The 11,077-nt window shown below is 43.1% G+C and overlaps 1 protein-coding gene across 1 annotated transcript in view; it reads right to left on the bottom strand.

Annotated features, from left to right (window-relative positions):
* Nucleotides 1-456: 456 nt before the first annotated feature.
* The window catches only part of PROS1 (protein S (alpha)), a 40,339-nt gene continuing 29,718 nt past the window's right edge, over nt 457-11,077 (bottom strand). Inside the window, exons 10-14 of the mRNA XM_015420522.1 lie at nt 10,420-10,609; nt 9,252-9,419; nt 3,627-3,795; nt 1,609-1,760; nt 457-666 (exon numbers count right to left, since the gene is read on the bottom strand). Coding sequence (XP_015276008.1) covers nt 457-666; nt 1,609-1,760; nt 3,627-3,795; nt 9,252-9,419; nt 10,420-10,609 — 889 coding nt within the window. The remainder of the gene's footprint in view (nt 667-1,608; nt 1,761-3,626; nt 3,796-9,251; nt 9,420-10,419; nt 10,610-11,077) is intronic.

Raw genomic sequence — 11,077 nt, 5'->3', positions numbered from 1 at the left:
TTTGGCGCTCGGCCTTCCTTATAGTCCAACTCTCACTTATAGTCCATCTCCCTCATTTATCTTTACGTAAATACTTTATATGCCAGCACTGTTCTCAGACTTGTCAGTAGAGGGCGCTTGAGGTATATGATAAAAGAGAAGAAAGAAAAGAGGCCGCATATAGAATCAGAATGAGAAAACAGAGGTTCCTAGGGTCACATCCCAGAATAGATTCTGCTTCTATTTGTGTTAAACTAGTGCATTATTACTACTACTATAATACTAGGCTTTAATAGCAACTGCAGAAAATTACTTCAAGAAAGGATATTTTGTATTTTAAAACAAACAAATAAATAATGCTAGGGTGACAGAATTAGGATTAATAGTTAAATTATTCTGTAAGAAAACAACGTTTACCAGGAATGCTGGTGACAGAATTAGGATTAATAGTTAAATTATAATGGAAGAAAACAACGTTTACCAGGAATAGGTATCAATGGGTCTCCTCATTGCTTGGTCCAAGGCAGCAAACTGTTGATCTAAGTGGGTGATATCTGAATGTGAATCAGCTGTAAGTTCAAGCAGCTGCCTGCTGACTCTGAGTCCCACCAGCACTCTTCTCCTGGTACACAACCTCTTTGATTCCAAACGGGCAACAATGACATTCTCAATAGATGCAATGAGTTCCTAGGAGCCAGAAGCAAACAATAATTATGTACACCACCAAGAGCCTTTTAATGGTGTCTGAGCTGCAGGCATTTTCTTGGGGAGGCTGTGTATGTGTGGGGATGGTGGTAACAGTGCTTTATTGCATTTTCTGTGATACTTATCTTGGAACTGTAAGCCACAAAGGAAAGGTATGCCTGTTTTAATAAATAAAAGCCCTCAATATATATAAATTTTTTATATATATATAAAAAAAGTTTCAAACGGCTTCAAGTTTTTAGGACCCAGGAAAAACATGCAGTTTCTGATGTGGTACAGTCATCTCACAGGACTCCATGCACCAAGGGGGATGGGCTGCTTCAAAATACCCCTCATCTAAACCTGTTCACAGAAATCTTGCATGCTGGGAATAAGTTTCTTCAGCGAGATTTCAATAGGGGGCTTCTGAACAGGTAACCTTCTGCCTGTCCCCCATGCATTCTGGAGTGGTACCATCTAGTAAGAAAATCCTGTGTTACAGCTGCCCCTTTGAATCAGCTGAGTCTTACTGCTGTCAGTGGAAACGACAAAGCAATTTACACCTTTCAGAATTAAAGCCGTAAGCAATACCTTTAACAATGACTCTCAGGTTGTTATCTTGGCTTAGGCCTCTGGTGGTCAAAAAAAAAAAGAAGACTTTCAGTCAGATCAGATATTCATGCCAGGTTTCTCCCCAACGGGGACCTGTGCTGCCTTACATGATTCTCCTCTCCTCCATTTTATCCTCTTAACAACTCTGTGAAAGAGGTGAGACTGAGAGTGCATGTGGCCCAAGGTCACCCAGCAAGCTTCAGTGGCAGAGTGGGGGATTTGAACTGGTCTCCCAGAGCCTTGTCTGACACTCTGTGCCACGCTGGCTCTCATACTACAAACGTGAAGAAAGGTTGACACATATACATGCCTGTAGTGGGAGCAAAGGACTACCTGGGAGTTTGATGAGTTGGACTCCACTATCGATAAAGCAAGAGGCACGGTCTCCCCAGAAACCAACGCAAGCATCACGCCGGTGCTTGTAGATGGACGGATGGTCAGGGTGACATTTATCAACCAATCCTCCGTATCAGCGAGGCTGTTATCTGAGTTTTGTTTTTAACAAAGAAGAAAAAAGTATCCATTAATAAGCCACAAAAGTTGGCTTTCTCATTTATTTCCAGTTTATCCCTGCTTTGGCAAAATAGATACAAACTAAGAATTACTGGGGCAAAGTCTGACGTGAAACCAATAACTTTGTTTTGGGAATTATAAGCGTCCCAGTCAGCCCTTGAAGGTTCCCAGTAAAAGGATACAGAAGATACATGCCAGATGCCCTGAAATATTTTTATTTGGTTGCAACATTTAAGAAAAGCAGGCACCCCACCCCACATCAAAAAATAGCTTCCAGACAATAGTCCGGACACAGTCACATCGTGACTACATTTATGTACTCTGCCTTTCCCCCAAAGAGGGCCCAAAGCGGCTAACAGCATTCACCTCTCCTCCACTTTATCTTTTTTATCTTTGAATTTATATTTATTTATTTATCTTTGAATTTATATCCCGCCCTACCCCGAAGGCTCAGGGCGGCTAACAAGAGGCACACGGTGCCAAGATTAAAACAAATAAAAACAACATAACAAGAAAACAATAAAATACACTAACAAAATATCAGTGCTCCATTTGTCACAAGATGGGGTAGTTCTTAATCCCAGCGGTAACATTCCCATAGTCTGTCATCCCTTCTCCTGACAGGTCACCTCACACCCCGAAGGAACCAGATAGTGGTGGTGATGGTGCGATGGTGCATAGATAGCAATGATGGAGTAGTGGTGGCGGCAGCTCCTACTCAAAAGCCTGGTGGAAGAGCTCTGTCTTGCAGGCCCTGCGGAACTGAGAAAGATCCTGCAGGGCCTGGATCTCCTCTGGGAGCTCCTTCCACCAGGTAGGAGCCGCCACCGAGAATGCCCTGGCTCTGATCACTGCAAATTTAATGTCCCTGGGGCCTGGAATTTCCAGGAGATGATGACTCCCCGACTGTAGTGCCCTTGGGGGAACATATGGGGGAAAAGGCGGTCTTCACCACAAACCTGTGAGGTACGAGGCGGAGTGCATGTGACTGGCCTAATGTCACCCAGTAAACATCCATGGCAGATTAGAACTTTAGTCTCCCAGATCCTAGTCTGACACTCTGACCACTACATAACATTTCATTTGGTCCTAAGTGATTACTGTCAAATGGAAGATTTAATAGCATTCCACGGCTAATATGGCATGCTTCACAACCCACACAGAGAAGCGATGCTAGGACCTATGAAAAAACTCAGATTGTGTAAGTAGTACTCATGGACACAGGCAGCCACCTTATACTGAGTCAGACCATTCATCTACTGAGATCAGTATTATCTACTTCGACCAGTAATGGCTCTCCAGGGTCTCAGGCACAGGTCTTTCAAATCACCTACTGCCTTTTAACTGGAAATGCCAGGGATTGAACCTGGGACCTAGATGCTGTATCACTGAGCCACAGACCATTCCCCAATGGATACAGCCTCTTCTTTGGGAAGTCTAGTACTACACCAAACCTACTTCCAAGATGGTTGGATAGAGAGCCTATGAAGGTCCTTGACCTTATACTGAGTCAGACCATTCATCTACTGAGATCAGTATTATCTACTTCAACCAGTAATGGCTCTCCAGGGTCTCAGGCACAGGTCTTTCAAATCACCTACTGCCTTTTAACTGGAAATGCCAGGGATTGAACCTGGGACCTAGATGCTGTATCACTGAGCCACAGACCATTCCCCAATGGATACAGCCTCTTCTTTGGGAAGTCTAGTACTACACCAAACCTACTTCCAAGATGGTTGGATAGAGAGCCTATGAAGGTGAATGGCAATATACATTCTCATTTCTATTTATTTTGTGACCACCAAAGTATAGCCTCAGGAGGTGGGGAACATACTTACTGTAGCTAACTTGAAACTTTGCCACTCCAGTACCAGGGTAGTAAGACCCCTTTCTAACAGCTACCAAACAGTGTTTACTTTGTTTCTCTTGGATGACTTCTTTCACACCAGAATTCCCTTGATTCATCAGGTTCCAGGCCCGAATGCATCCATCTAGACGGGGATTAATCTGTAGAAGAGTTACAGCAATATTATTCGGGCTAGGACTAGGAAGGCTTCCATGCTGGCAAGATTTTATGAAGGACTGTGAAACAGTGCTGTTAAGAAGGGTTTTCGATGTAGGCTAATCTGTGCTGCCTTGTGTTGTTATTTCAGGTGCCTGGCAATTGCAGTCTGTGGATTTTTAGCAGATGTTTTATTGTCCTGGTTTTAGTTGTTTTTATGCTGTCTTTTTTAAAATGCAAACTCTTCGTAAGCCAACCTGAGTCACCGAGGGAAACGGGGAATATCTAAATAATTAAAACTTCACATTATAGTTCATTCCTGCACACCAAACATGGCAATACAGATGTTAGTTTGTGCTATAAACATATACACAAAGCGAATGCTACTAAATCCTGCATCTCTTCTATTTAAATTCACAAATCCCTGTTTTGTTTTTACTTTATGTGAGTAGAACCTGAGTCTTCATTTTTGTGCCAGCTTCTGTATATTTCATGCTGAATGTTTTCCTTAATGTTACATTTTTAAAAAAGTTTTGTTTTGCTTCAACTGCATATTAATTGTAACATACAAATGACTCCAAAAGGCTATAAAGGCACAAATACATTAGGAACATTTGCAACAAAAATGCTTACAACCACAACTAAATGAGAACAAGGAAGGATAAATGTTTTCTAAATAAATAAATATGAAAATGAAAACAAAAATGGCACATGCACCCTGTATCTAGTACTATACATGCCCCCCACCAGGCAGATCAACAGACCCAGAAAATGGGGCAGGGCTCAGCTAGGGGGTATTCTTCTGCAGATCTGGGGGACCCCCTCCCCAGGTTTGCACAAAAATATGGAGGATAAATGCCCCCAAAATTATAGGGATACTGGCTGCACAAACATAAACATACTGTAAATGGTTAGGGAAATGGGAAAGAGGAGGAATAAGGTGAACAGAGCGGCTGGAGAGCCCAGAACTGATCCCATCCCACCTGATGCACAAATCTGTGCCCGTGTGCTCCCAGGGCCAAACTGGAAACAGGCAGTCTAAGTCCAATGAGTTAGATAAATCTGTTTATTGCAATGAAACAGGAGATACAGGGTTGAATACCTTTTGGCCCCCAGTGACGCCAAGCTGTATCCTGCCATAACCAGGAAGGGCAGAAAGTCTTATACCCCAAGTGACATCACATATAATTTACAAATTAAAGAATCTCTCATTGGTACCAAACAGGTAACATCATGGACACATCATTTGACTCTTAACTTTACTACTGGTCTCTCCTTATACTGGTCATGTATATTAGTGACTGCATTTGCTTATCTGACTTTAGAACAATTAGAAACATTAGGGAACACTGGGACCCTTTCTGACCTCAGCGAAGCTAGCTTCCCTCCGCCTTGCTTTTGGAGAGCTAGCTGATAAGGATTGTGATTAACCAAACTTAGCTCTTGGAAGGTTTCCTGGTACCAGATGCTCTTTCTTACAAAGGAAATACATTGTTTTAAGAACACTGAAACTCTGTATGCCACATAACTTCCAGTGTTAGGTGTCCTTGTAATTTCCAAATAGCATTCCATTTTATTGCATCCTAATTCCATCCCCAGAAGGCCTGGTTGGGGGGGGGGTGAAATTGGACCTGTGGTGGGCAGCTCATCGCTGCTGCCGCCACTGTCCTTTAACTGCACCCTTCAAGTGCTCTCCAGAAGGCCTGGCTAGTCAGGCGGGGGGGTGGTGGCGGCGGCGAAATGAGGGCTGCAGAGGGCGGCTCATCACCACCACCACTGCCCTTCAAATAAATCGTTTTCTAGACTCACAGTGTCCCCTGCCAGAATGCAACACATCCAGTGTTCCCTCTAAGCTGAGTTTGTGTGAGCTAGCTCACAGTTTTTTAGCCTCCGGCTCACAGAGTTTTGTCTTAGCTCAGGAAGGAGGGCTACAGAGCAAACTAATTCATGCAGCAGACAAATCGCTCGCTCACAACTTTAATGCCAGGAGCTCACCAAGTAGAATTTTTGCTCACAGGACTCCACAGCTTAGAGGGCCTTGAACACATCCCCAGCAGTTTGAATTAGCACCAGAGCTTAAAGAGCTCTCCAGCTGTCACCTGGAGATTGGCAACAGCTTATTTGGAGGGTCGGGTCTATGGTATTGTATCTGTCTGAGGTCCCCCTCTTCCTTCTCCTCAGACCCCACCCTCAGCAGGCTTCATCCCTAAAATATCCTGGAAGTTTCCAACCTGGATTTGGCAACCCTATGTCCTTTCCAGGCAACCATCAGCCTACCTTTATCTGCCTGTCTGTCTTCAGGTTTACATCCCCCCCCCCCAGCCTCTGCCTAGGGAAAGGGCAGTCTTTCCCTGCAGTGGGAACCAAAGCAGCTGACATCATTCTCCTCTCCCCCGTATGATCTGCACAACTACCCTATGAGGTATGTTAAGGTTGAAAGTGTGTGAATGGTCCATAATCCCCCAGGCAGCTTTTAAAACACGAACCTGGGACCTGCACACTATCCTCTGAAGCGCTCTCAGGTACAGATCTGTGGCAGAAATGGGGTGACTGCTGGCACTGTTTCCTATCATTTTTTGCCTTGTGGTATTCTGCTTGTGGTGTGATCTGTCTTTTTTGTGGTGTGGCATGATTGTGCTATTGGGTTTGTTTCTGTTGAAGGGGAAGTGATGTGTTGTGAGTGAGGACATATTTTACCTCAGAATACAGCAGGTCCCATATGCAACTGACAATGCCAACTGTCTTGCGGAGGGGGGGAGGGAGTTTGAGGTGTGGATTGGAATGAAGTCCAATCAGTTTCCATATGCAAATGACCTTGACACGCTGGCCCAATCAGAGAAGAGTGGGCTGAAGCGGCCCAGCCGTAGAAGCCCCGTTCCTGCACTCAGTCTGCAGATGGTCCTCTCCTGTCAGAGGCCCAGAGCAGACTGACCTGAACATTCTGGCCGGGGCTGACGTGGGTGGGACTACACAAAGCAGCCAGGCAACCCAGCCAGCGTCTTCTGACTGACAGTTCAAGCCTCCAAACACTGTTGGTGTGAATTGGAACATTGGGCTTTATATATAAGGGAGAGATTACTGATGAGATGTTGATGTTGTGAGACTGTGGTTTGCCAAAAGCCAGTGGACGAAATCATGGCTGTGACAAGCTTTAAGCGAGACAGTTCTCAGTTACACCAGCTCTCCACTTACATTGACAGTTCTCTAAAAAAAACATTACGCAGATTGCACAATACCCACAGCAATTTAGTTTTTGCAATATTAGCATTTGATATAAGAGATAACGTCTTTCAGACTACAGAAGGAATATAGGAGGTTTGGTATACCAAAAGAGCCTGTGCGTAAATCGTTTAGATTTTCCTTTCTACTTGCTGGTGTCAGTGTCATGGACTGGGATTCTGACTCACATGGGGGAAGGGAGTGATGTCTGATACAGAGGAGGCTGGGTTCCAGAATCAGCGCAGGAACCTTCAGATAACCTTTTCTGAGACAACAAGGAGCCCCCAAGAAGCAAAAATACGGCAATTGCTAGCTTCAAGGCAAGTAGCTCCCTTCCAAATTTGGATCTCTGAGCAAGTCTGGAACCTCTTCAACAAAATTTTTAAAAATGTTTAAAAGTTTGAGTTTTTAGTACATGGATTGAAAACTTCATTTCCCTCTTAAGAGTTCCAGCACCTCTTTTCCAGAAAAAAAACCCTGCAGTAGATTTCCGTTACACCAGACTAAGATCTGTCCATTCTGCAGAGCAATTTAAACAAGATGCTTGACTTTCAGTTGTCCCGATTCCTGCACTCCCAAACCAGTGTGTAACAAATCTACCCAAATGAATGGTAAATAACTTATAAGGTTTCCCTTGTTTGAAAGCCAGTCGAATCCGACTCTAGGGCGTGGTGCTCATCTACGTTTCCCAGCCGAAGAGTCAGCGCTGTCTGAAGACATTTTTGTGGTCATGTGGCCGGCATGACTAAACGCTGAGGCACATGGGACACTGTTACCTTCCCACTGCAGTGGTACCTATTTATCTAAGTACAATTTCTTGCTTTTGAACTGCTAGGTTGGCAGGAGCTGGGGCCAGAGATGTGAGCTCACTCCGTCATGCAGCACTTGGGTCTCGAACTGCTGAACTACTGACCTTCCGGTCTGCAGTTCAGCATCTTAACCACTGAGCCACCGCAGCCCTTAAGTAACCTATATACACTACTAAATCTTGTTATGACCACTACATTGGCCACATGGCTTGGGGAAACACTTGCAGTCCTAAGCAGACATCCTAAGCAGAGCTGAAATCAATGGTCTTAGAAGGGATGCTTAGGATGATAGTGTTGGAGATTTAGGCTATGGACATTTGATCACAGGCAGATTGGCCATTTCAGTTTAGCAGATCTAGTTTCCTTTCAGGTGGCATGCCAAAATCTGATACCTACATTCCCTTTTAGGGCTCTTTTCCATGCTTCCATGTGCCAAACATTTGTGTAAATAAACATATAAATTCTCCTCCTCCTCTATGTTATCCTCACAATCTGTAATGCAGATTAGGCTGAAAGCTGGTGACTGCCTCAAGGTCTTTCAGGGAACATCAACGGCAGAGGCATTTGAACCCAGGTAGCCCCAGTCCAAGTCCACCACTTGAAATATTGCAGAAATCAACAGCTTTTCACAGCAGAATTTTCATGTAGAAGCAGCAGCTCTTACCAGCCATTGCTATTTACTCTTTATGACAAATTCCCCTGGGATTCTTGAAACTATAGTTAGTTATTTTCACTGTAATTTATCTCCCAATTTTTGCTTGTCAAATGCACTTTTTACAGCAGCACAGACAAATCCAGCAGCCGTTCCAACATTAAACTGCTAGTGCAAATGCACCTGTTCTGATAAGTGTGCATGCACACAAAAGCTTAGACCCAGAATTAAACGTTATTGGTCCTGAAGATGCCACTGTTATAAATTTGTTCTTCTCAAATTTAGCTGCCTTTCTTAACCCACTCCCCCACCCTGTAATCACCAATCAGTTAACACTTTTTAGCTCCTATGCTTTTACCAAAGTGACTAGCAGTTTTCAGATGTAGATAAAATATGTTATGTATACCACAAAGGATTTAGCTATTTTTCCAATCTATGCCATTTGAATGACTTTAAAGCTAATGGTAAATGCCAATTTTTCTGGCCCGTATCTAGTATCATCTGGTAACATTTATAGAAAGACATTCAAAAGAAGTGTTGTAAGTTTGTCTTCTAAGAATAAAACTAGTAGCTGAACTTGAAAATGTACTGAAAGGGAGAATTCCGCACCAGACCCTCAGGTAAAGCCTCACAACTCACTTCACATATTGTGACATTTTAAAGTAATAAAAAAGTCACATGAATTTTGTCTCAGACTGTAGTGACAAATGAACAGATACAGGTATGTATGAGAGAAGAGGTCACAATGGAGGTACCATAATCAACACTGAAAAAAAATTACCAGTTTAATGAGAGTGTTGTCCACTTTGCGAGGCAGACCTGCAATGTACACCTTTGTCTCCAGAAAGCCATTGGATGGCTTAAAAAGGTTTCTTGGGCTGTTAATATTCATCACTGCTTCTTTGGCTATTTTGACAGTGATACTGTGTTCTAGCTCCTCCACTGAGATCTAAATGTAAAAAGAAACAGATATATTTGTAAATGTCAAAGAGAGTAACCTCAACACAACAAGGTTTCTGTTATGCTGAAAGTGAAAGCAAACTGGGAAAAGACTACAAACCACAAGGTAAAACTGGGCTTTAATTGAATCCATACCTTGTGCAGCACCTAAAATTTATCTTAAAACATTGTTAATATAAAGACCACTAGATGCTTCCTTTTGATCTCAGGAACTATGTATCTTGCTTGGCGTGTGAGAGAAATGTGGTTGGACTACTGCTGGCTTTTGCATTTTCAGTGAGTGGATATAGAACAGAGTGGAACTTACAGTTACGAAAGGGGAGTGGGGAAGGGAGGAGCTGGGGATGGAGAGAGGCTTGGCATTAATCTTGTCATAAAACTTTCAGGTGTGAAAGTGTGAAAGTTATGCCTGGCTTGACCATCATTGTTCCAAGTTTGTATGATGTGAAAGATATCGGGCTAAGAACATTACACACATTAGTGACCCTTATACAGACTTCTGCTCAAAACTATCTGGGATCACATCTGGTTTATGTAAGTGCTGTCAAGTTGTTATGGCAACCCCAGTGAGGGGCTTTCAAGGCAAGTGAGAAGCAGAGATGGTTTGTCACTGCTTTTCTCTGCATAGTCTTTCCTGATGGTCTCCTATCCAAGTATCAACACTGCTTAGCTTCCGAGATCTGATGAGATTGGGCTGTACCATGTTGTTTTTCCTCCTCACATCTGGTTTAAATGGAGAGATTTCCAGCATTTTCTCTCTCACTAAACTCTCAAATAATGTATTTGTCTGAATGAAGAGAAAGTATTCCCCTGGATCTTGGGCAGAGCTACAATTGAAGCATTTAAACTGTAAACTATTATGAGGTCATCAAAGTATTTTGTAAAAATGATGTCAGTTACTACAGCATATTTATACAGTTGTTTGAAAAGGGGATTGCTCCCTTACAAGCAATTTTATTTTAAGTTCCTGGCACTGAAAAAAGACTTACTATGTGCCATGAGCCATCATTAATGGCTTTGCCACCAGTTGTTACTTTGGTTACTACTTCATTCTTGAACTGAATTTCAATCTTCCCATCACGAAGTGCAAGCAAAATCCATGCTGTGTAGTCAGGAGATTCAGCATACAATATAACACCTTCATTATCATAGGTCCGAAAATCAAATTCAGCCGAAAATCTGGGACGGGACAGGAAAGCACAATAAAGGAGAAAGGATGAAATATGAAACAGACTGGATCTGTACACTGTGAAAGTTATTTCAGAATCCTCCGGTATATATAATTCTATTTTGGTCATGGACTCCCCTGAACATTCCAACACGCTCCAAAATCAGTTCACTCTCTGATCTGTCATTCAGAGGGTCTCCCTATCCACTAGCTGCTTTGTCTGAGTCCTGCCTCCAACATTCTAAACAGTCCTCTCCCCCCCACAGCCAGTCAGAACACAGAGGTTATTTGCATATGCGGCCTGATTCGCCTTTGCCTCGGGACACAGAGGTCATTTGCATATGCAGCCTCACTGGCCTTTCCCTAACATTCTAAACAGTTTGCTGTTAATGTTCTGAGGTAAAATAAATTTCCCCTTAGTGTCTGTTGGGGGAAACCATGGTTGCAAATCTCAAGGTGAGGGCTAAAGATCACTCAGA

Source organism: Gekko japonicus, unplaced genomic scaffold (assembly GCF_001447785.1).
Source record: "Gekko japonicus isolate JY-2015 unplaced genomic scaffold, Gekko_japonicus_V1.1 scaffold606, whole genome shotgun sequence".
Classification (NCBI taxonomy): Eukaryota; Metazoa; Chordata; class Lepidosauria; order Squamata; family Gekkonidae; genus Gekko; species Gekko japonicus.
This window is presented reverse-complemented; position numbering and strand designations above follow the sequence as displayed.